Source organism: Rhinatrema bivittatum, chromosome 5 (genome assembly GCF_901001135.1).
Source record: "Rhinatrema bivittatum chromosome 5, aRhiBiv1.1, whole genome shotgun sequence".
NCBI lineage: Eukaryota > Metazoa > Chordata > Amphibia > Gymnophiona > Rhinatrematidae > Rhinatrema > Rhinatrema bivittatum.
The window spans coordinates 78,602,252-78,628,563 of NC_042619.1; the positions used below are offsets into that span (position 1 = coordinate 78,602,252).

The 26,312-nt window shown below is 48.2% G+C and overlaps 1 protein-coding gene across 1 annotated transcript in view; it reads left to right on the forward strand.

The window, feature by feature from the left end:
• Positions 1-26,312, forward strand: part of RNF17 (ring finger protein 17) — a 1,084,608-nt gene that overhangs the window by 181,573 nt on the left and 876,723 nt on the right. The window contains exon 6 of the mRNA XM_029603155.1: positions 25,218-25,383. Coding sequence (XP_029459015.1) covers positions 25,218-25,383 — 166 coding nt within the window. The remainder of the gene's footprint in view (positions 1-25,217; positions 25,384-26,312) is intronic.

A 26,312-nucleotide genomic window follows, 5' to 3' on the forward strand; every position in this document is an offset into this window, starting at 1 on the left:
CCTTCCGGTTGGGAATGCTGGCGGTCTCCAGCTACTATCAATCGGTCAGGGGAATCCTGTTTTCACTTTTCACTGAGCGTCAGTACACACATCCATAACAGCTTTTGCAAGGAAGATTACTGAGTTGCTACGCTTCCTGTGGGGATATATATACCCCCGTGCTGACGTCAGATCCGTCTCCAACTGCTAGCACGCGGATACTATCCCATTCGTTCTGAGTCCATCTGTCTACACTAAGGAAAAGGAGATTATCAGGTAGTAATCTCAACAATAGGCTTTGGGCAAGGTACTGTGAGTTCCTGAATATACCCAGATCAGTCCAGAAAAGTAGGTTGTGTATCCCTACCAGCAGGTGCAGTCGGAGAACAGTTAGAACTTTGGGCACTGCTACATAACGAGAGTGCCACCTGCAGTCAATCAGTATTTCTGACTCCAGCGGGTGGTACAGATGCACACCTGCAGTCTTTAGTTATATTTTTTATTTAGTTATTTTGAATTTAATTTTTTGGTTTACGGTCGCTTCCTGAGGTGTTAGGTGCCTTTGTGGGCCATCCCTCAGTAGAAGCCAAGTGTCCGGGAATTGGATATTCCTGTCAGGGTTTTGCCCGCCACATTTCGGTGTCTGGCCAGGGGCTCCTGGCTACTCACCACCTTCTCTGCTACAGCTGTCTCCTGCAACAGTTTTTCTCTGTGTCTTGGTACAGTTTAATTTAAAAAAAAAAAAAAAAAAAGCTGTTTTCACTGCAGCTGACTGACAATCTTCATTGCTGAGGTGCAGGAGGGACTGGGTCTTTTAAGGCCGGCCAGGGAAGCTGTCAGTGGTGTTCCCCTCAGCTCCCGGGGCTCCGGGTCGTTTTCTGAGGGCAAGGATGAGTGTTTTTTTTTTCTCTGTGTGCCTCGTTTACTCGCCGCTTCTCTGCTGGGGGTCTTGCAATTTCACTATAGACAGGCTCCTTTCCCGTGGCACGGCTGCGTGCATTTTTTTTCTCAGCCGGTAGTCTCTTAGCCCGCAGCACGAAAAGTTTGTTTTTCTGGTCCTACCTGACTGAAATGTTCTCCAAGTCACGGCTCCAAGTATTTGTTTTTTTTATTCGCACCCTTTTCTATTTCACTTCAGACTATCTGCATGCTGCTGCGGATGGGACCGAAAACAGAATTGCAGGCCTGCCGCGCGTGTGGGTCAGGCGTTAGATGCGGCCTCCTTATGCGCAGCGTGCTCCCTGGGGTTAGAGGGCTCTTCAGGGCTTCTTGCCTCCTCCCTCGGGGAGGGAACGTCTGTCTCCTTCGGCTTTGCAGGAAGAGAATTTTTCGCCTGTTCTAGCCCCGGTGAGGGAAAACCTCACTGGGGGGAACTCTCCAGTGGGGGAGGGGGACTCGGAGGGGTCTTCCCCAGAATTTGTCCTCCTTATGCACCAGGCTTTCCTGGCAAGGAAATGCTCAGCAGTAAAGCGGTCCGGTCTCCTGGGGGCAGGTTCGGACCCGCCTGAGAAAAGAGGTCGGGGTACGAACCCTCGTCAGCGCCTCTCTGATCAGGCTCACCCCACAGGGGATTCTCCCCAGGGTACATGAGATCCGATCCCGGGGTCTGGGGCGACACCGGCTTCTGGGGTAGTAGGGGGCGGCAGACCCGAATCCACGGCTGGATCCGGCTGATGTGGATACTGATGATCTGGATGAGCCGATGACCCTTCTGCGGAGGGGGATGACCCCAGCGTGGTGCGTCTGTTCAAGCGTTCTTGAAGTTCTGGGACTTAAGGTTTCTCAAGAAGATTCTGACAACTAGGGTGTCAATCCAGTCCTCGACGGCATTAAGGGTCCCACAGCATCTTTTCCTCTAAGAAGGTTCGCAAACTAATGACCCGGGAGTGGGAGATTCCGGCTTGAAGGTGGGCAGGGCTATGGCAAAACTGTACCAGTTATTGTCTGTTTGGATTTACTGAAGATTCCAAAGGTGGGCGCTGCAGTCTCGGCAGTCACGAAAAAGACCACTATCCCGGTTGCTGGGGCGGCTGCCCTTAAGGAAATGCAGGATCGCAAGCTGGAGCTCCAGTTGAAACGAGCACTCGAGGTTGCCGCGCTAAGCCTTCGGGCGGTTTATGCTAGCCTCATTCAGAGGGCCTGTCTGTGTTGGGTCCAGGAGTCGGCTGCCAGGGCCATACGGGCGACAGTGGGGCTCTGCAGTCCACCCGACTAGAAGCTGGCATCACTTATGTTGCAGATGCTTTGTATGATCTGGTGAGGACCTCTGCGAGAGGAATGGTGTTCTTGGTGTCAGCGCGGCGTCTCCTCTGGCTACGAAATTGGGCAGTGGATTTGTCCTCCAAGTCCCAGCTTTGTAATCTACACTTTAAGGGCAAGCTCCTGTTTGGGGAGGATCTGGATCCGTTAGTAAAGCTCCTTGCCGAATCCAGGGGCAATTGGTAGCCGGAAGATAAAAGATCTTCTAAGAAAGTCTTTCCTCCTTGAGCTAGGTTTTGGGACTCTCGCCGCTTCAGAGAGGGTAGATACTCTGCTCCGCTCCTCCTGCTTCGGGGCGCCAGCAGTCCTTTTGAGGGGGACACTGGCCTGGAAGAGATTCGGGACATCTTGGTGCAGGAAGTAATAAAAACACCCAATGAAGCCACGAGCACCCATTCCGTCATCGAAGCTGTCTGAGGCAGATTATCCAACGTTGACACGGAATGGGCAAAAATTATATCAGACCGCTGGGTCTTAGAAGTGATCAAAGACGGGTATGCACTGGAGTTCTCGCACCCTGTCTGGGAGGTTTTTGTGGAGTCCCGAGTGGCCTCAAGTGTCAAGCGAGAGGCGGTCCGAGTGACTCTGCGACTTCTCGAGCTCAAAGCTATTATCCCAGTTCTGGAGGCTCAACAGGGACGAAGTCGGTATTCAGTGTACTTTGAGGTCCCAAAGAAGGAAGGCACGTTTTCGGCCCATCCTCGATCTGCAGAAGGTGAACCGTTGCCTTTGGTTTCCTCGCTTTCGTATGGAAACCCTAAGGACAGTGATGGCTGCGGTTCGAAAAGGGGAGTTTCTCGCTTCTCTGGACCTCACAGAGGCGTATTTACACATTCCAATCTCGCTGAATCACCAGAGGTTTCTGCGGTTCAAGGTCTTGGGACAACACTTCCAATTTCGAGCTCTCCCATTTGGTCTCGCAACAGCTCCTTGCACGTTCACCAAGGTGATAGTGGTGGTAACGGCCTTCCTTCGTCAGGAGGGAATCTTGGTCCACCCGTACCTGGATGACTGGTTGATACGCGCAAAGTTTCGGGAGGACTGCAAGAGATCAGTGCACATGGCGATGTTCACATTGCGAACCCTAGGTTGGATAATCAATGTGCAGAAGAGTCACTTGGAACCCACTTAGAAGTTGATTTATCTGGGAGCACAATTCGATACCTTGCTGGGCAAAGTGTTTCTAGCGGCAGACCGAATAGGGAAGTTGCAGGAACAAATTCATTCCCTTCTTCGAAGGAACAATCCCACAGTGTGGCATCATCTTCCAGGTCCTGGGCTCCATGGCTTCAACCTTGGACTTGGTTCCTTGGACGTTCGCTCACTTAAAACCTTTACAGCGTGCACTTTTGATTCGCTGGAGCCCGGTGTCGGAGCAATTCCATCTACCAATGTCTCTACGTCCGGAATCCAGAGCCAGTCTGTCACTGGACAATCTGGAATGGGGGTCGATTTGGATACTCCGAATTGGCTGATAATCTTCACTGATGCCAACCTCTCAGGTTGGGGGGCAGTGTGTGCAGACAGGTCCGCCCAAGGGCTCTGGTCGTTGATGGAAAGATACTGGTCCATAACCCGGCTCGAGACCTGGGCTGTATGTCTGGCCCTGCGGGCGTTTCTTCCCTGGATCCAGGGCAGAATGGTGCGAGTCTTCTCTGACAATGCGACAACGGTGGCGTACTTCAACTGGCAAGGCGGGACTCGAAGTCCCGCCGTAGCACTGGATGCACGTCTTCTGTTCGCCTGGGCGGAGCGCCATCTCGAGGGCATTGCTGCATCCCATGTCGCTGGAGTACAGAAATGTGCAAGCCGATTATATCAGCGATCAGCAACTCGACCCATGGGAATGGAACTATCTCTTGAGGTATGGAATCTCATTTGCGCCAGATGGGGAACTCCTCAGCTGGATCTGATGGCAACGCAGGCGAATGCAAGAACAGTTCGTTTTTTCAGCCATCGCTGAGAACAGGGCTCAGTGGGCATAGACACTCTTGAGTGTCTTTGGCCCACGGGGATTCTGCTGTATGCCTTCCTGCCCTGGCCCCTCATAGGTCGGCTTCTCTGTCGCATAGAGCGGCACCGGGAAAGGGTGATTCTGGTGGTGCCGGAGTGGCCACGTTGTCCTTGGTTCTCGGATTTGGTATGCTTGGCTTTAGAGGTTCCACTTCAGCTGGCTCATCTAACACATCTGCTCTATCAGGGGCCCATATTTTCGGATCGGGAGGATTGCTTCTCTGTCACGGCTTGGCTTTTGAGAGGCGACGTTTAAGCTTGAGGGGTTATTCAGAATAAGTCATTTCCACCCTCCTACAGGCGAGACATCCAGCCATCTCTATGGCCTATGTGAGAGTTTGGAAGCTTTTTGAGACGTGGTGTCATCAACGTTCCTGCGGCCCTTTAGCGGTGCACGTTCCTCTGGTGTTTGACTTTCTGCAACAGGGCCTCGCTAAGGGCTTGGCGTTCAATTCCCTTCGTGTACAAGTTGCAGCTCTAGGTGCCTTGCGTAGAAACGTTGATGGCTGTTCGCTAGCAGTGCATCTTGGATATTGCTCTGTTTCTTAAGGAGGTCAAACATTTGCGCTCTCCCATCTGTTCGGTGTGTCAGGATTGGAGTTTGAATTTAGTCCTGAGAGTTCTATGTGGCGCTCCATTCGAGCCTCTTTGTGGAGTTTCCCTGAAAGATCCTACTTTGAAAACTGTGTTTTTGGTGGCCATTTGTTTGGCCCATCAGATCTGAGTTGCAGGTGCTGTCTTGCCAGGATCCTTTTCTTCGGATTTACGATCGGGTATCGTTACGTACGGTTCATCCTTTGTCCCTAAGGTGGTTTCAGCCTTTCACATCAAACAAACTGTGGAGCTTCCGGGGTTCCCTAACTGGTCCCGGGAGTCTTCTCAGAACAGAGACCTTCCTCTTTTGGATGTGCGGCACGCCTTATTGCGTTATCTGTAGGATACCAACGACTTCAGTCATTCTGATCATTTGTTCGTTCTCTTTGGCCCAAAGAAGGGGGACAAAGCATCAAAGGCAACCATATCTCGGTGGATTAAGGAAGCCATTTGCGCGGCATACGTAGCCCGAGGGTGTCAGGTGCCTTTGGGTCTCAGAGCTCATTCCACTAGGGCTCAGGCTACCTCCTGGGCAGAGTGTCAGTTACTGTCGCATCAGAAGATCTGTAGGGCGGCGGTGTGGTCGTCTATTCACACTTTTACGAAACATTACCGATTTGGACGTTAAGGCTTCTGATGAACCGTCCTTCGGGGAGAGTGCTTCGTGCGGGTCTTTCGGGTTCCCGCCCAGTGTAGGGTGGCTTGGGTACATCCCACTTTTCTGGACTGATCTGGGTATGTTCAGGAAATGAAAATTGGTTCTTACCTGCTAATTTTCATTCCTGTAATACCACAGATCAGTCCAGAGGCCCACTCCTTTCTTCAGATACCGAAAGACTGGCTTGGTCAGAACCTGCTTAAGTTTTTTATTGTTGAAGCTCCTATTTTGCAGACATGATTCATGGAGCAGTTTTTAGCAGTTATTCAGTCTGGTTTTGCCAGCGACGAAGTGGTAGTCTGGAAATTTGGTTGGGTGCTACCCTTTGTTATTTAGTTCTGTTAGCATGGGCTTGGGTACAGGTCAATACTGAGTGACTGCAGGTGGCACTCTCGTTATGTAGTAGTGTCCAAAGTTCTAATTGTTCTCTGACTCCACCAGCTGGTAGGGATACACAACCCACTTCTCTGGACTGATCTGTGGTATTACAGGAACGAAAATTAGCAGGTAAGAACCAATTTTCATGTCTGTTATCCGGTATCTGGGTTGGTGCAGTCTAAATTGTGCCATTGCTTGAGTCCCTCCAGCTGCCTGGAGGCACAGCACCAGTGCTGGTTTCTGGAGGGGAGTCTGTTGATGGTGACTGCCCTAATGGTGATCTCCAGCCTATCAGAAGAAGAAGCGTCCCCTGAGGCACCGGAGTTCCTCTGTTCCAGGCCCCAGCTGATAAGTGCTTTTCTCTGAGGCCATTTCAGCGGGATGGCCACTGTCTGGTCTTTACCGGTCTGACTCAGAATTTTCCAGAGGGTACAGCTATTGATCTGGTAATGTCTCTGATGAACTTGGATCGTCAGATTTACCCTCTGACCCTTCTCCCCATAGAAAAGTCCCTTTCCTGAGGACCTCGTCTTCACTAGCTTTTATCAAAGAATGGCAGTCCATTGCCTTTACTGATGGCGTATGAGTTTGTAGAGCCCACTAAGGAAGTCATAACCATTCCAGTTCACAACATCCTTTGGGAGGTGCAGATGAGGATGTGAGAGAACCCTCTGAGTGGCTCCAATTAACAGGTGTACATGATTTTATTTTGTCTAGAAGGCTTGAAGATTTGAAGAGGTAGCTACCGCATCAGTCTGTGGTGGTCAAATGTGCTCCCAAGTGAGCCCAGAGGACTAGAACCCCTTTCTTGATGACCCCAGGGAAGGGTTCTAGAATCCTGGATATCTTGGGAGGAAGAAGTTTCAGGGAGCTATGCTAAATGCTTGCATGGTGTACTACCAGCTCTTTATGGGCTATAATTTGCAGGACGTACTGAAGCAGATGCAGCTGCAGCTTCAAAAGTATCATGACATTCTCAAGGCACTAGTAGAGAAGAGAATGGAGTCCGGAAAGCACCATGGCCTGTTCATCCTTTGTTTCTGAAACACATCATCAATGATCTCTGTCATGAGGATTGGCACCCATAGACTTGCCTGGCTGTGGGCTTCAGACCTCCAACTTGAGGTCCAGGAAAGACTCAAGTATATGCCATGCACCGGAGATCATTATTTAGGGTGAAGGAAGTAGTGCAGATCCACAAACATTGCACAATGTTTCCACAGCCACTCTGGACTCATCCTCTTCCAGGAAGGTACCTGTGATTGGAGCAAAGAAGGCACTTTACCCAGTCAATTAGATACTATCCTTCACCCCACTTATGTCAGTCCTCAGAAGCAAACCTGTAAACCACAGCCAGCATCCTAGTCAATACCTTGTACATGGTTTTGCTTGGTTCTTGGGAAGCATGGCCTGTATCCCCTGTTTTTCTTGCTGTGGAGGACCTTCCTGTCAGACAGGCTAAGGTTTTATGTAAATTCGGGCACGAATCTCAGCATCATTAGAAAAGGGTATAGATTGTGTTTATTGGGTCTTTGTCCAAATTGCAGCCCTTCCCCCCCCACCAGACCACAGCTAGGGTCACTGAGTGCATCAGAATGTGCTGCAAAAGGAACTATCTTTTATCTTGGAGGCAAATGCGATCTGACCTGTTCCAGCAAGGGAAAAGGAGGGGGAGTTTACTTCAACTACTTCCTGATTCCAAAGAAAACAGGAGGGCTCATCCCATCTTAGACTTAAGGACCTTGAATAAGTTCCTGAACAAGATTATTTCCCTGGGCACCTTAATTTTCTTTATTCAAAAAGGGGACTGACTATGTTCTAATGATGACACAGGAAGTGTATTAGGTTTGTAGTGGGAGACTTTCACCTCCGGTATTGTGTGCTGCCTTTTGGTCTAGCATCAGCCCTGTGTGTCTTCATCAAATATCTTGCTATAGTGTTGGCTGACGTACATAAGCTAAGGGTGCATGTCTATCCCTATGTGGATGATTGACTAGTTAAGAGCCCATCACAAGCAGGAGCCTCAGAATCAATGTGCAAAACCGTCTGGCTGTTAACTAGGATTTGTCATCAGCTACCCAGTTATCATTTGTCATCTCAATTGGAGTTTATCAGAGCTTTGCTAGACATGACTCTGTTTAAAAAAAAAAACCAAAAAAAAAAAAAACCCTTCCTTCCACAACAGAAGACTATCATGTTGATATCCACAGTGGAAAGAATCCAGATGAGTCATTGGATATCAGTGTTGGATATGTTGAGGATGTTGGGCCTTATGGCTGCAACTATTCACAGAACAAGATCACTAAGCTAAACTCCCTTGGCATGTCTCAAAATGAGGAGAGCCCAATGGACCCTCAGGTCTCTGTGGCTATAGGCCATCTAGAATCTTTGCAACAATATCCATGTTAACAACTATTCAGGAATCCCCTCTCCTGAAAGTGGGACAATTTCAGTCTGACCAATGGTATCACCTTTCGGATGTCTCCAGTAGAAATGATTACAATGGATGTGTCCAACTTAGGGTGGAGAGCTGATATAGATGGGCTTTGTATCCAAGGCCTTTGGTTTGCTGAGGAGAAGCATCTGATAATCTTCCTGGAGCTAATGGCAATACAATGTACTTTGAAGGTTTTCAGAGATCAGTTTGCTAACAAAGTTGTCCTGGTCCTAATGAACAACCAGGTTGCAATGTTCTGTATCTACTGGCACAGGTGACTTTGCTGGGACAGACCTCATATAAAAGGCACTTAGACTGCACCATCAAACTCTACAGTAGATTAAGGAACTGATTAATGATGTATCCATGTAAAGTAAACACAACAGCATACGGTTCCTTAAAATACTGTCTCTTTGAGCCCTTCATTGACACACACATACTATTATCTCTTCCTCCCGACCAAAAATTTTTGGTTCCTGGTTTGAAATTTTGATTTCTACCTCAAAAATAGTTTAATTGCAAGATTATTTACGGCATCTGTTCCCATACGGTGCTTCTGATCCTTACAATCTAATGTTCATTTAGCTCCCACCTTTACGATTTTTCAGCCCTCTACCTTGGATAGACCTATCTGTCCTCATTTAGTGTTTTGACTGTTCAGTTTTTTATCTTTAAATTTGGCCAGGGCCTCTCCCCCTCTCCTTTCCCTGTATGAGATTATTTAAGATGAGTGTCTACTGGTCCCCCTGACACAGCTTGGGTGAGAAACACGGCCGTGTCAGGGTTCCTTGACTAATGAACACACACTTATGAAAAGGTTTTTCCTGTTGCTTGCAATTAAATAAAATTGGGGACTTGTGTATTGAACAGTGTCTAATTTTTGAGCCACACATCCCTTTTCCTTGACTCATTTATGTGCGTGCTGTTTACTCTGCATTCTTGCTGTGCTTTGTAAATTAATAGAATTTACAGAAATAACTCATTCAACAATAAAAGTATAAGCTGCTTACAATTTTTAAAAAGTAATTCTGAGGGGAGCGCTGTTCGCCCCGAGGTAATATGGCCGCTTAAACCTGCAGCTCCCAAAATCACCCGCCTAAATCATCCGAAATAGCAAACAAAACAAATCTAAACTGGCACCCATTTACCAGGTACATTTCTTTACTTCGATCTGATGACTTCGAGAAAAAAAACGATCTACAGAAGTTTTCCTTCACGAGAATGGCTGCAGAATCAAGAAAAGTAGGGGCAGATATCGCTGACTGTATGGCAGGTGAGGGGGAGGGGATGGAAACGGAGGCTCCGATTCTCTCGCCGCAAGCCGCCACCGATTTTATACAGACACTAGCAGATTTATCCACCCAATTGTTCATGAGAGATTGGTTTATTGATCTGAGAGCGGAAATTAAAAATAAAGATAAGCTGCTGGCTCATTTTCTGAGCTCCGAGAAGATTTTCTCTCTCTGGGGCACAGAGTTGATGAACTAGACTTGCACTTGGAAAATCACGATGTGGCCATACAAGCACTTGAACTTAATAAAATAGAAACAAAAACAAAGAACATCACACTAACCGAGAAATTGGAAGACCTAGAGAATAAAATGAGAAAAATTGTTAGAAAAAAACTGAAAGGAGCAGCTACAAAAGTAAAAAATGTCAAAGAGGCGTGGTCATTGTTAAAAAATACCATTCTAGAAGCACAGTCCAGATGTATTCCACACATTAAGAAAGGTGGAAAGAAGACAAAACGATTACCGGCATGGTTAAAAGGGGAGGTGAAAGAAGCTATTTTAGCCAAAAGATCTTCATTCAAAAATTGGAAGAAGGATCCAACAGAAGAAAATAGGATAAAGCATAAACATTGGCAAGTTAAATGTAAGACATTGATAAGACAGGCTAAGAGAGAATTTGAAAAGAAGTTGGCTGTAGAGGCAAAAACTCACAGTAAAAACTTTTTAAAATATATCCGAAGCAGAAAGCCTGTGAGGGTGTCAGTTGGACCGTTAGATGATCGAGGGGTTAAAGGGGCACTTAGAGAAGATAAGGCCATTGCGGAAAGATTAAATGATTTCTTTGCTTCGGTGTTTACTGAAGAGGATGTTGGGGAGGTACCCGTAATGGAGAAGGTTTTCATGGGTAATGATTCAGATGGACTGAATCAAATCACGGTGAACCTAGAAGATGTGGTAGGCCTGATTGACAAACTGAAGAGTAGTAAATCACCTGGACCGGATGGTATACACCCCAGAGTTCTGAAGGAACTAAAAAATGAAATTTCAGACCTATTAGTAAAAATTTGTAACTTATCATTAAAATCATCCATTGTACCTGAAGACTGGAGGATAGCGAATGTAACCCCAATATTTAAAAAGGGCTCCAGGGGCGATCCGGGAAACTACAGACCGGTTAGCCTGACTTCAGTGCCAGGAAAAATAGTGGAAAGTGTTCTAAACATCAAAATCACAGAACATATAGAAAGACATGGTTTAATGGAACAAAGTCAGCATGGCTTTACCCAGGGCAAGTCTTGCCTCACAAATCTGCTTCACTTTTTTGAAGGAGTTAATAAACATGTGGATAAAGGTGAACCGGTAGATATAGTATACTTGGATTTTCAGAAGGCGTTTGACAAAGTTCCTCATGAGAGGCTTCTAGGAAAAGTAAAAAGTCATGGGATAGGTGGCGATGTCCTTTCGTGGATTGCAAACTGGCTAAAAGACAGAAAACAGAGTAGGATTAAATGGGCAATTTTCTCAGTGGAAGGGAGTGGACAGTGGAGTGTCTCAGGGATCTGTATTGGGACCCTTACTGTTCAATATATTTATAAATGATCTGGAAAGAAATACGACGAGTGAGATAATCAAATTTGCAGATGACACAAAATTGTTCAGAGTAGTTAAATCACAAGCAGATTGTGATAAATTGCAGGAAGACCTTGTGAGACTGGAAAATTGGGCATCCAAATGGCAGATGAAATTTAATGTGGATAAGTGCAAGGTGATGCATATAGGGAAAAATAACCCATGCTATAATTACACAATGTTGGGTTCCATATTAGGTGCTACAACCCAAGAAAGAGATCTAGGTGTCATAGTGGATAACACATTGAAATCGTCGGTGCAGTGTGCTGCGGCAGTCAAAAAAGCAAACAGAATGTTGGGAATTATTAGAAAAGGAATGGTGAATAAAACGGAAAATGTCATAATGCCTCTGTATCGCTCCATGGTGAGACCGCACCTTGAATACTGTGTACAATTCTGGTCGCCGCATGCTAACTTCATGGAGTGCCCCCTAGTCTTTCTACTATCCGAAAGAGTAAATAACCGATTCACATCTACCCGTTCTAGACCTCTCATGATTTTAAACACCTCTATCATATCCCCCCTGAGTCGTCTCTTCTCCAAGCTGAAAAGTCCTAACCTCTTTAGTCTTTCCTCATAGGGGAGTTGTTCCATTCCCCTTATCATTTTGGTAGCCCTTCTCTGTACCTTCTCCATTGCAATTATATCTTTTTTGAGATGCGGCGACCAGAATTGAACACAGTATTCAAGGTGCGGTCTCACCATGGAGCGATACAGAGGCATTATGACATTTTCCGTTTTATTCACCATTCCCTTGGCTGGACGCAGCGGTGTCCGCCGTCATGAAACAGGTCCATGATTCCAGTGCCAAAGGCTATGGCTCTCAAGGGTTTACAGGACAGAACGCTGGAACTCCACCTCATGAAGGTCTTCGGGCTGTCGGCGCTGGGTATCCACGCAACGACATGCAGTAATGTTACATTTTGGGCGGGCCTTTTGCTGGGCTTAGCAACTCCAGGTCAATGCCGTTCGGCTGGAGGCGGTACTCACTTGCAGCGCGGATGTGCTGTGTGATCTCCCTCACAAGTCATGCACAAGTCCGCCAGGTTCATGGTAATCGCTTGCAGCGCAGATGCGTTGTATGATCTCCTGCACAAGTCCGCCAGGTTCGTGGTCTCCGCGGTTTCCGCATGCCGTCGTCGTTAGTTCCGGAATTGGGCGGCGGAAGGGGTCTTCTAAGGCTCATCTGGGGTCTCTGCCCGAATTGGATGATATGATGCACTCACTGGAAGAGAACCAGGTTTATCAGCTTCCGGAGGGCAGGCCTCAATCTCGGGGCTCATTGTCCGCTACACCTCTGTGCCGGGAAGAGCAGGAGGTGCCATCCAGCAAGATCTTCTGGGTCATCCTATCGCTCAGGTTTATCTAGACAGCCTTCAGGGACTCAGTCCTTCGCGGCAGACAATTCTGCACACAAGGTACCCTCAATCAGGGGCAGGATCCAAGACTTTGCCATGAGGTACGCCAGGTCCATTTCTCTCTCACGGTTTCTCACCTAGTACTACACATGGGGCCAGACTGTCCCTGTTCTTCGAGGTATGGACCATAATAACGTCGGATTGGAGCACGCCCCACACGGATTGCAAAGGCTCCATGGTTCTACAGTCGGCGCGGAGAACGGGGCCAGAGGGAGTTGATGCTTGGTCCTCCCTGGCTGACAAACGTGTTACTATGCGTGTTTCCTCCCTGGCTCCTGATAGGCAGTGTAGAGCTTCGCCTATCGAGGTATTCGGTTTTGGGAGTCCGCGGCTTTATCTTTATCAAGGTCCCGTCTATTTGGAGAAGGTGGATCACTTCTGTCTCGCAGCATGGTTTTTGGATAGGCAGCGCTTGTAGAATAAAGACTATTCCAATGCAGTGGTAGCTTCCTTATTGAGGTCACAGAAGCCGTCCATGTCCTTAGCTTATGTTCGGGTATGGACAGTGTTGGGAGACTGGTGCGGCTTGAGTAGTGGATCCTACTCGGGCGTCTGTCTTTGACCTTTTGGGATTCCTTCAGGCATTTCGTGCTAACGGTCTATCTCGCAGTTCCCTCCAGGTCCAGGTGGTGGCTCTGGCTTGTCTTTGGGGTAAGATCCAAGGGGGTACCCTTAGGTTACACCTCTATGGGACGCGTTTTTTTCGGGGGGCTAAGCATTTGCGTCCTCCATTGAGTCACCCGTGCCCTTCCTGGAACCTAAACTGGCTGTTTTCGGTCCTTTTGGTCCTATCCAGAGGGCGACGCTGAAGGTTTTCATGCTGGAAGTGGTATTTCTACTTGCGATCTCTTTGGCTAGGCGGTATCAGAGTTGCAGGTTGTCTTGTAGGAAGCCGTTCCTGCAGATCTTGGATTTGGAAGTGTTGTTGAGGACGGTTTCCTCGGTTCCCTCCTTTTCGGCCAATGATGGTGTCTTCTTTCCGTTTTGAATCAGTCACTGGAGTTTTCTTTCTCTAAGGGGGAGCGGTCTGATCCGATGGCACGGGTTTTATGGAACCTGGATATTCGCAGAGCACTGCCGCGATATCTCGAGGTAACGTGCTTCTGACCATCTTTCTTTTGGGGAGTGCTCCGAAGACAGGAAGGGCAGCCTCGAATCCTACGATAGCTCGCTGGCTCAAGGAGGCCATTGGGTCGGCTTTTTGCTATGTGAGAAGGCTGTACAAATGGGCCTTCAGGCTCCTTCTACATGCGGAATCTTTTCAAGTGTCCTCTCAGGAAATTTGCAGGGCGGCAACTTGAGCGTCGTGGCATACTTTTGCGAGGCATTACCGTTTGGATGTCCAACCCTTGACTGCAGGTGGATTTGGCGAGGGAGTGTTCCGAGCAGGCCTCTCTGGGTCCCACCCTAGGTATCTTAGCTCTGGTACATCCCAGGTGTCTGGACTGATCCGGGTACATACAGGGAAAGGAAAATTAGTTTCTTACCTGATAATTTTCATTCCTGTAGTACCACGGATCAGTCCAGGGACCCGCCCATATCTGTATGTTGGTAATTCTGAACTAGCGGAGAGTCAGCTCGGATGTTCTTTTCCTGGATATTGTTATATCATTGTTCACGCCTTCTGGGTAATTTGTTACAGTTGGGGGGTTTTTGGGCTCGGCTTATACGCAAAGGATAGTTAGTTAGGTAGTTTGGTTTTGTTCCATTCTGCTTTGACATTACGTAAGACTGAGAGGCTGTGGGTGGCACCCTGGTATATGACAGAGCCCGTCAAAGTTTTGCTCTGTCTCCATCTGCTGGTGCGGAGGCATAACCCAGGTGTCCAGCAGCTAATTGACCTGGAATGGGATGCCCTGGAGACTACATTCAAAGGGGGGCGTGCCCTTGCAGCCATGTACCCTCTGGACCCAGCTGCCAAAGATCTCCTGGCATGTCCGAAAGTGGATGCCATGGTCTGCGTGGTCTCAAAGCGCACTACTATCCCAGTTGAGGGAGGAGCAGCACTCAAGGATGCTCAAGACAGACGTCTGGAATCCATCCTCAGTCTTTTGACGTCTCAGCTATGTCTCTACAGATCGCGGCCTGCTGTGCCGTGGTGACATGCCCCTGCTTATCACAGACCAGGAACAACACTCCTGGGGAAGCCCTGTAACCAGCAGTATCTTTCCTCACAGGTGCTGCTTCTGATCCGGTGCGCACTGCAGCTAGAGAAGTGTCATCAGCCGTGGCGGCCAAAAGACAACTCTGGCTCCGAAGCTGGTTGGTTGACGCACCTTCCAAAACAAGACTCACAAGGATGCCCTTCAAGGGAACCCTCCTGTTCGGAAGTGAACTAGAGAAACTTGCCAACAAATGGGGCGAATCCCCGCTGCCACGGCTACCAGAGGACAGGAATAAGAGAAACCAGTGACCCTTCCCACGAACTTCCAGGGGCAGAGGATCACAGCGCTTCAACCCATACAGAAGCACATATCGAGTGGCTCGCCCCACAGGCAGGAGCCAGTCCTTTCAGAACAAGCACAACAAAAGGGGAGCCAGCTCGGGCCCAGGCCCCAGCCGCACCCCACAATGAAAATCAGCCGACCCGTCCAAAGGAAGAAGCCATAGGGGGCAGACTTGCCCTATTCTACCAAAGATGGGTTGAGATAACTTCGGACAGGTGGGTCCTAGCCACATTCGAGAGGTATATTACCTGGATTTCCACCACCTCCCGCCGGACAAGTTTGTGGAATCCCCCTGCCACGATCCTTCCAAGAGGATGGCAGTGGAAGCTACACTGACCAGATTGCTATTACACCAGTTCCCACACAACAAATAAATACTGGACATTATTCCATCTATTTTATTATTCCCAAGAAAGAAGGAACATTTCGGCCCATCCTGGACCTCAAGTCTGTCAACCGCCACCTGAAGATTCCTCGCTTCCGCATGGAAACCCTATGCTAGGTAATAAGGGCAATACAACTGGGAGAGTTCCTTACATCCCTGGATCTGTCGGAAGCCTACCTACACATTCTGATCCATCAAGCGCATCAACGTTTTCTACGCTTCATGATCCTGGACCATCACTACCAGTTCCAGGCACTACCATTCGGGTTAGCCACAGCACCCCGAACATTCACCAAGATCATGGTGGGAGTGGCAGCAACACTGAGGAAGGAAGGAATCCTCATACACCCTTATCTAGACTATTAGCTGATCAGGGCGAAATCCCCAGAGGAAAGTCACCAGGCGACCAACAGAGTCAAAACTCTAATGGAGAGCCTCAGGTGGGTGGTCAACACAAGAGCTGTCTGCAGCCCTCCCAATCTCTAGAATACTTGGGAGTCCGGTTTGACACCAAACAAGACAAGGTCATCCTGACACCGACAAGGAGATGAAACTGATGACCCAGTTGTGAATCCTGTTGAGCGAGCTTTATCCCATGGCATGCGACTACCTCCAAGTCCTCGGCCTCATGGCATCCATACTGGAAGTAGTGCCATGGGCAAGAGCTCACATTAGACCTCTACAGCGCTCACTACTATCACGATAGAATCCGCTGTCCCAGAACTACACCGAACGTCTTCAGCTCCTGGACAAAGTTCGGACCCAACTACGATTGTGGCTACAAGAAGGCCATCTGAGCAGGGAGTGAGTCTATCCTCACCAACCTTGATCCTGCTCACCACGGACGCCAGCCTACGAGGATGGGGAGCACACTTCCAGGAGCTAACCACCCAGGGGCAATGGAACAAAAGAGTCGGGATGGAACATCAATCGCCTAGAAGCCCGGGCAGTCAGACTAGCCTGCCTACGGTTCAGTCACAGACTCCGAGACAAAGCGGTCAGAGTAATGTCGGACAACGCCACAACAGTGGCCTACATCAACCATCAGGGAGGAACCCGAAGCCAATAGGTGTCTCTGGAAAAAGACCCCCTAATGTCATGGGTGGAAGCGAACCTTCAAGATATCTCGGCCATCCACGTCGAGGGGAAAGACAACATCGCTGCGGATTACCTCAGCAGAGAAAGTCTAGACCCAGGAGAATGGAGGCTGTCGACCACAGTATTCCAATTGATAGTAAACCGTTGGGGAACACCAACCATGGACCTCCTGACAAACCAGTCTAACGCCCAAGTGCCCAGCTTTTTCAGCCGCAGGCAGGAACCTCAGTCCCAGGGAATCGATGCCCTGGTACAGACCTGGCCACAGGAAACTCTATTATATGGTTTTCCACTGTGGGCAAAATCATCCACAAGATAGAACACCACAGGGGATCAGTACTTCTAGTGGCCCCGGACTGGCCAAGAAGACTGTGGTACGCAGACATGCAAAGGCTACTGACAGGGAGCCCCCTTCCGCTACCGCCACAAAGAGACCTTATCCAACAAGGGCCGATCCTCCACGAGGAGCCAGCTCGATTCTCTCTTTTACAGCCTGGCCATTGAGAGGACTCGCCTGAGGAAGAGCGGATACTCGGGGGCAGTAATTGACACCCTGCTCCGAGCATGCAAGTTCTCCACATCCCTAACATACATAAGGATTTGGAGAGTATTCAAAGCCTTGTGTGAGGACAGTGACATCGTTCCACACTCAGTCAAAATTCCTGTGATTTTGGAATTCCTGCAGAACGGACTACAGAAGGGATTGTCTCTCAACTCCATCAAGGTACAGGTGGCTGCATTGTCATGCTACGGAACCAAGAGTGAGAGCGGCAGCCTAGCCTCTCACCCGGATGTCTCCCGCTTTCTGAAAGGAGTCAAGCAGATCCGACCACCCCTAAAGTGGCCGGTGCTTCTTTGGAACCTCAAACCTGGTCCTAGATTTCTTAGCAGGAGCCTCCTTCAGACCTCTTCACGGCCTGTCTCTCCGACTATTAACATTGAAGACAGCCTTCCTGGTGGCAGTCTGTTCGGCCCGTCGTATCTCCGAGCTACAAGCACTGTCCTGCCGGGAGCCGTTCCTCAGACTCACTCTGGGAGCCATCCAGTTACGCATGGTTCCGTACTTCTTCCCCAAAGTGGTTTCTCACTTCCATCTCAACCAAGCCATCTCGCTACCATCGCCAGATGAGCATAAGAATTCGGAAGAGTCTCGCAGTCTACTCCACCTCAACATCGGCAGTCCGATACCTGGAAAGGTCGGAATCCGTATGAAAGACGGACCATCTATTCGTCCTTCACAGCGGGGAGAAGTAAGGGGAAGCGGCCTCACGAGCAACCAGATCCCGCTGGATCAAAGAAGTCATCAAGGAGGCCTACGTAGAAGCAGGCAAGCCACTGCCTTTACAAGTCGAGGCCCATTCCACTAGAGCCCAGACAGTGTCCTGGGCGGAAACCAAGATGCTGTCACCCGCCGAGATCTACAGGGCGGCGACATGGTCCTCCATCCACACCTTCTCCAGGTTTTACTGCCTGGATGTTCAGGCTCGAGAGGACACAGCATTGCAAGGGCAGTACTAAGTGGGCCACGGGCAGCCTCCCACCCGGTTCGGGAGTAGCTTATACATCCCATTGGTTCTGAGTCCATCTGCTACACGCTAGGAAATGGAGAAATTACCTGATAATTTTGTTTTCCTTAGTGTAGACAGATGGACTCAGCATCCCACCCACGGCTCCCGTTACTCATGGAATCCTCGAGTGACATCCCCGAGAGCGAGTGATTCATGGGTAAGCCGTGCTTTCCTCTAACTAGGACACCCATCCTACCGGGAGTTGACTTTTCTCGGTTGAGGGCACTGGCGGTCTCCAGCTATAACCAATTCAACCAGTTCAAATTAATCAAGTTAACCAAGTTATGAAGTTAATCAAGTTATCAAAGTTATTCAAATTATTCAGTCATGCATATATCCACAATTGCTTTTCGAGGAGAATACTGAAGAGCTGCACTTCCTGCAGGGGTATATGTACTAGGGCTGACTTCAGATTGAAATCTGATCCATCTCCAACTGCTATCAGGAGTACACTATACCCATTGGTCCTGAGTCCATCTGTCTACACTAAGGAAAACAAAATTATCAGATAAGTAATTTCTCCATTTGTGTTATAATAATCTTGTGCTCAATTATAAGTATTCTTAAAAGCACAAAAAGCAATATCCCAATCAGTGTTTTCTTTGTTTTCCTGGGGACAACGTAATAATGTACTTGCACACCTCAGCAAGGATTTTGGCCTTCTCCAAGTTCCCTGGTCTTCTGCACCCCTTTGTATACACGTTTTTTGCAATGCCTTGTGTGAACGACCCTTACCTCATGGTGCCAGGATACATATTTTCCTTTGCCCTGTCAATTACACGTTACTCCCACCCTTGCATCCCTCTTGATGATTTTTATCATTTATTTCCAGTGTATGCATAATTTCCTCTCTTCCCCTGTACAAAGGTTCATAGGGAATGATAAATGCCTGCATGTGTTTGCATGTATATATTTTATTACCTCTCTCCTTTACATCCCCCTCCCCAACATGTGCTTCCCTCTATGGTATTCTCACTTCAGTATTGTCAAAAATAATCCATCACTCATAGGGCTGCAACTCTTGCTGCAGTAAGATCTGAAACGGCAGCCTCATTTATTTCTTTAGTGGTGGCCATTTTTACCTCCGATACTTGGTCTTTCTTTTTTCTGGCTAAACATGTTGACATAACCCTTGGAAATTTAGTAATTGTGCATATATTACAGAAGCCACCTCCAGATGTTATTGGGATAGATTTGGGCAAAATCCATCCAGATGGAATCAGATGGAGGGGGAGGACACCCAGAGCTCGAGAAAACAACTTTCCCAGCTCACCACATCACATGATCTTTTATTCCCCTTTTCACCTGGTATTGGTCTATAAAGATTCAACATTGCATTTTGATTCCTACAGAATGTTCATCCTGTTTGACTCCATGCCCCCTCTAATATATATTTTCACCCCCCACCCATTTGATCTATCCTATCATTTTGATATAATTTGTACCCTGGTATCACAGTGTCCTATTGATTATCCTCCTTCCAGGCCTCGGAGAGGCCACTTATATCTATCTCTTCATCCAATGCTATAAAACTCTCTCTTGCATCTTGTTTTTTTAGACTTAGCATTTACATATAGACATTAAAAGTATGTGTTTTGCTTGTTTTTACAAACTGCTTATCAGTCAACAGGGGTAAATTGAAATATCAGTCTGCTCTTTATTTAAAGGCACCTGGTCCACTTTAGGAATTTATTGCAACCTATCTACTGGGATGCTTTTAACTTTGCTAATCTCCTAGGGCAAGCAGGATGGTAGTCCTCACGTTGGTGACATCATTTGATGGAGCACAGCACGGACAACTTTTGTCAAAGCTTCTGGAAGCTTTGACCAGCACACTGAGCATACCCAGCATGCCACTTTCCACGCGTCCACGCAAGGGCCTCCTTCATTCTCTTCTTTTCCATGGTGCAGTTGCCTTTGGTTTGTGGAGCTCCACTCTCTTGTTTTCTGCTAACCAGTGTCGTGTTTTTTCCTATTCCATCATCTGGTCCCCCTTCATGGTCGATGCCTCCTCAGCGTGGTAGGTTGAAGTTGCTGCTATTTTGCTCTCTTGCGGTCGATCCCAGACACCTCGCCTTTCAGCGACCGCTGGTCATCGACTGCACACTGGGTAAATTTTATGGCGTCCTGTTTTTGTCAGTGCCCCCTCTGACCATGGACTGCGTCCATCACGGATCCGCCTGAGGTTTGTATCCTTTGCCTGGGGGCCTTGCACGACATTCGTGGGTGTCGCCTGTGTGACCAGATGACCCCCAAAGGCAGTCGTGCACGACTTGACAAGATGGAGAAACTTTTCAGTTCTTCCAAGTCTGCTCCATCCACACCGAGAGGTTGTGGGGAGCCCCTTGATACTTTCCCTCTCGCTGCTCCTGTCTCCACTTTTTCGAAGGATCACGGGAATGGTGACAGATCTTCCATGATCTCACTGGTGTCCCAAACATCTGGATCTTGCGCCTCCTCAGCACCGGGGAAAGACTGAACAGAGCACGGTGGGAGATGCCACAAGCACCGACACTGGTTGCAGTCTGTGCATGGCTCCGGTTCTGGCGCAGTACTGGCTGTGGCAGTACTGCCACCGAAACAACCCTGGCCATCGGAGGCCCCATCCTCCGATGTTCCCAGGAGTCCCAGGTGTTCTCCACAGATACTGGTGCCGGTCATCATGCCATCTCAGAGACCCGAGGAAGAGCCAGTGATGCCTCGGACCCCTCCTTCAGTCCTGGCATCACCAGTCTTCCAGGAGGAGCTGGACTGCAGGGTTCAGACCGCAGTGCTCAGAGCTCTTCAGAGCATTGAGCTGCCCGTGCCACCTGCCCCCATACTCCTCCGCCATCTGTCCTAGCACCCCTGCTTGACTGTCTGGCCTTAGTGAGGAGGAAGGGCCTTATGCCCATAGAGAGATGATTCTAGAGTCTTCCTCAGACTACAGGCGACCCCCTCTCAGAGCAGTCCCTGCCTGAGGAAAGGCATCTGTCTCCCCCCCAAGGATCTGTCCTTTGTGGGATTTGTGAGGGCCATGGCAGAGGCTATCCCCTTCCAACTGCTCACGAAGGAAGATGCGCGACACAAGATGCTGGAGGTACTCCAGTTTATCAATGCCGCTAAGTAGATCGTGGCGGCTCCCAACCATGACATCTTCAAAGTTGTCCTCCTTTGGATGTGGGAGCACCCGATCTCTATCTCCCCTGTCAATAGGAAGGCGGATGCCACATATCTGGTGCAACAAGCTGAGGGGTTTGAGAAGCGGCACCTCCCCCAACAGTTGGTTGTAGAGTCTGCTCTCAAAAAAGCCAGGAGCTCCCGTACTCATGCCTTTGCTCCTCTGGGGTGAGAACATAGGGAGCTCGATGCCTTGGGCCTACCAGTTGTACATGACCAGTACAACCGGTGCCTATGGAAGTGAGTCCAGGAGGCACTCTCCACTGTTGTCCTGCAGGGCTTCGAGGCTGGCAAGCACAAGATGCAGTCCACCTACGATGTCTTTAAAACTGCAACTCGTGTAGCCGCCATGGGCATTGGAGCCCATAGAATGGCCTGGCTCAGGGCTTCTGATCTCCATCCAGATGTGCAGGAGAAACTGACTGACCTCCCCTGCACAGGTGACAACCTCTTTGGGGATAAGGTGTGGGATGCAGTGGCCCAGTTGAAGGACCTCCAGGACATATTTCACCAGCTCTCCGCTAGTGCTTCTGATCCTCCTTCCTTTGCCAGGAAATCTTCCAGGCCCTTCTAGGAAGCCCTTTTACAAGCAGAGGAAATATTATCCTCCTGCCTCCTGAGCTTGCATGCCACGAACTAGCTTCAGGGGCTGCTTTTGCCAACAGCGAGCCCCCAGACCTCAGCCAGTGCCCCCGCAAGCCCTGGCTACAGGGTTTTGACTGGCGGCAAGGGAGTGCGAGTCAGCAGAGCATACCCCTGATGCCAAATTCCCCAGTGGGAGGCAGGCTTTTCAGCTTCGCCCATCGCTGGGAAGAGATCACCTCTGACCGATGGGTCTTTACCATAGTTAGTCAGGGGTACTGCCTCAACTTCAGCCAGCTCCCAGGAACCTCTCCCCTAACATCCATCGTGGGATTCTTCTGCCCAGCAGGACAAACTTCTGATAGAACTCTCTGCTCTTCTCGCAGCAGGAACGGTGGAGCCAGTTTCTTAACCTCAGCAGGGCCGAGGGTTCTATTCGAGGTATTTCCTTATATCAAAGAGGAGCAGGGGCTTGCACCCCATCAACCTCCAGGGCATTGAGCAGGTTTCTCTTAAGAGAAAAGTTAAAGATAGACCTTCTGAATATGCTGATACCTGTACTCAGAAGAGGAGACTGGCTCTGCTCCGTCGATCTCAAGGAAGCTTATGCTCACATAGCCATCTCCCCCGACCACAGGAAAATACCTCCGTTTTGTGGTGGGGAAAGCACACAATATCAGTACAAGGTGTTGCCTTTTGGTCTGGTTTCTGCCCCTTGCAGCTTCACCAAATGTCTAGCAGCGGTGGCTGCGTATCTGACGTCATGCAGTTCACGTCTTCTCACAGGACAAGCAGGATGGTAGTCCTCACATATGGGTGACATCAGGATGGAACACTTTTGTGAAAGTTTCTAGAACTTTGACTGGCACCTACTGGGCATGCCCAGCATGGTACCAACCCTACATCCAGCAGGGAGTCCCCCTTCAGTCTTTTTTTTTTTTTTCCGCGGAGCAGTAGCCACGCAGGTTAAGGAGCTCTCTAGAGATTCCTGACAGGAATTTTCCTCACAGTTCAAAACAATTCTACCCCATAGGGGTACCCCTATCTATTCTGTAGTCCACGTTCGTAAGGTAAGGCTTTATCCTCATTTGTGGTCGATTCCCGTCTAGTTTTCCCTTCGGGGCCTACCGGCCATCGACCGCACTGCGGCTAAATTTTTGTCGAAGCTATGGCATTGGGTTTTCGTCAGTGCCTCGATTGTCCTCTGACAATGTCCATCACAGATCCACATAGGGTCTGTGTGTTTGGGGTCGGACCACGACGTCTTAACTTGCACCAAATGACACCGAAGGGCCTTAAGGCCCGCACAGAGAAGATGGAGTTTCTTTTTCAGGCAAAGCTACAGACTCCATCGAGTGCTTCAACATCGTTTGAGCCGGTGCCATCGACCTCTCGCCAGCAGCGGGACACCGGTGCTGTCCACCCGGCACCAACTACTCCGAAGGCATCGACTTCTTCCTCTTCGGCTCCGGAGAAGGACCAAGGAGAACATCGTGAAAAGTGTCGACACCATCATCGGAAGGCTTAGTCCGCTGATCCAGGCAAGCCCTCGGCGTCAACAGCCACAGACAAAGAAATCCCATTAAGAGAAGGCCCCATCCTCCTCTGCGACTGAGTAACCGAGGCGTTCCCCCACCTTCATTGGTGCTGGGAGCCGAGACTCCACTTTCACAGGTGGACCCTCCGGCTAAGCCAATGCTGCCTCCTACTCCGGAACTGGGGTTCCACGCCCCAGGCTTCCACGAGGAATTGGATCGGATGATCCAAGAGGCCATTCGAAAGGCACTTCAGGTCTTCCAGCTGGCACCCATGCCAGCCCCAGTCGCTGACCCGATTCCCATGGTGCTCGCATCGCTACTCGGCAGGCTGGATGCATTGATTGGTGCCCTTCCACCCGTGCAACCGAGGATACCGGTGTGTCCAACGCTTTCCACCCCGATTCCTTTGTCATCGGACAACGAGGAAACATCAAGGCCGGAGCCTGTGCCCGGGCCGTCTGGGATCTAGCCACCAACTTGCTCATTGAAGTCACCGATGCCATCTGTGCCTCCTTCGATGCCTAGGCCTGATCCTTCAGGAATAGCACAGTTACCTCTCTCTGGAGATCCTATGGGAGCAAGTGATCAGCCTTACGATCCTTGGACCGATGATTCTTCCCAGGATTCTGATCTACCTTTAAAAAGGAGATAGAGCAGCTTTTAAACTAGAACAAAGGGAAAGCAGACAGTCGCTCAGCAGCGCATGGTTCGGAGAGAGGTATCTTTAAAGGATACTAATGATGCATTAGAATTAGGGCATCCCGACAGTGAGGTTCCAATAATTAGAAAAGTAGTCCAAGTGCCTGTAACTAAAAACTCACCTGAGCTAAAAAATTCTAACTTATCCCTATCAATTAAAAAGCAGAATGAAAATACAAACAAAAAACAAACTTTGAAATGTTTGTATGCTAATGCCAGAAGTCTAAGAAGTAAGATGGGAGAATTAGAATGTATAGCAGTAAATGATGTAGACTTAATAGGCATCTCAGAGACATGGTGGAAAGAGGATAACCAATGGGACAGTGCTATACCGGGATACAAATTATATCGCAATGATAGAGAGGAGCACTCGGGAGGAGGTGTGGCGCTTTATGTCCGGGATGGCATAGAGTCCAACAGGATAAACATCCTGCATGAGACTAAATACAAAATTGAATCTTTATGGGTAGAAATCCCTTGTGTGTCGGGGAAGACTATAGTGATAGGGGTATACTACCGTCCACCTGGTCAAGATGGTGAGACTGACAGTGAAATGCTAAGAGAAATTAGGGAAGCTAACCAAATTGGTACTGCAGTAATAATGGGAGACTTCAATTACCCCAATATAGATAATGGCGCAAATTCAGAGGAGGATGGCTGAGTTTGACGCGTGGGTCATAGCATGACCACCCCTGATGTAAAATCTAGTTTTGCTGCATTCTTGAACTTTAGAACTGCAAGATCTAAATCTTTAAATCGAAACTGAGTAAGGCTGTGTATTTTTGACTCCTTGTAATTATGTCCACTTTGTCAGATTTTCAATTGGGTCCCCAAAAATTGATGGCTAGGAGCCATTGCTCTAGTTGATTTTCTCACATTTTTTTTTTGTATGTGAAATTTTCATGGAAACTGCTTTGACTTACATACATTATTCATTTCTTTTATAAATTTGTAGAACTGTCAAGGCAAAACATACTTTAACATTGTTAGTATTTGTTAAATGGTTTGTGTTAATATATTTCAAACATGTCCAAATGATTATCGATTTTACTATGAATACTTATCTTTTGATTTCTATAGTTTTATGTTAAAACCATATATTTGGTTTGTCACAATTTTTTTTCACTCCTTTTTTTCAATGTAGGAAAGTGACTTTGCAAGCTGAAATATCAGAGAAAGTCAGACAAAATAGAGATGAGCTCAGAAGAGCTCTGAGAATTATTCAAGAGAAGAAGGCTTTCTTGGATACAAATATAAAATTTGCTCAAGAGTTTAAACAGGCAGCTTCCAAGACTGCATGCTTGGATCAGGTACTTTGAAAATTGTTCCTATGGAATGTTCATTTATCTGCCCCTCTTAAATCCTATCCTGAGTTCTAAAGTCTGATTGCTCAGCTTTCCTCAAAGACCAGAAAATATTTAGAGTATTTGTTCTTTATTGACACGAGCACTGATTTTCCAGTTGCTCTATTGCTGTCTCCATTGCATCGTTATTTGTTTCTTGTTCCCAAGCCACCTCTTCTGTTCTCCCTCCCTAATTCATGCTATTATCATTTCCATCCCTGAGGACCTTAACTTTCTTCATCCTGTGCTATGGTTTATTTTCCCACTTTCTTTTCATTTTTCCAATCTGCTGAAACTTTCTTCATCTTCTCCTCTTTTATAATCTTTAAGCCTGCAGCCAGAATCTCAATCTACCATATCAACCCAGGCAAGAGATCCCACAGTTGCATCCTCCTGTCAAGTCTTAAGTTCCCATTCCCCTAAAGATAGATCACCATCGGAGAATCTGCCAGTAATGTTAGATTCCCAGAAAGAGTCTGTTATCTTATGGGTCTTTGTCTTACCATTCAGACGAGTCTACTGGTCTGCCATCTGACCCTTCATCTCAGCCTGCAAGAAGTAATCTTCCCACTGAGGGATATATCTGATGTTTCTGCAGAAGATGTCAGTTTATTTTTTTTTTTTTGTTGCAAAAGAAACTTGCCTATGGTCCATAAACCGAACAGTGTAGGTAAATACAATAAAAAGGAGGCAATGCCTTCAAAATTTATGCATAGCAAATTTTGACAATCTGTCCCCCGACATGGAACAGTGTTTCTCATGGGCTGCATCGGGAGGGACAGCTTATATATGAACAGATGTCCTATGACATTGCTAAAAGATTTAAACACAGTTTCAAAACTTGGAGTAACTTATTGTAATGCCATGTACATCAGATTATTCATGATGGTCAACAG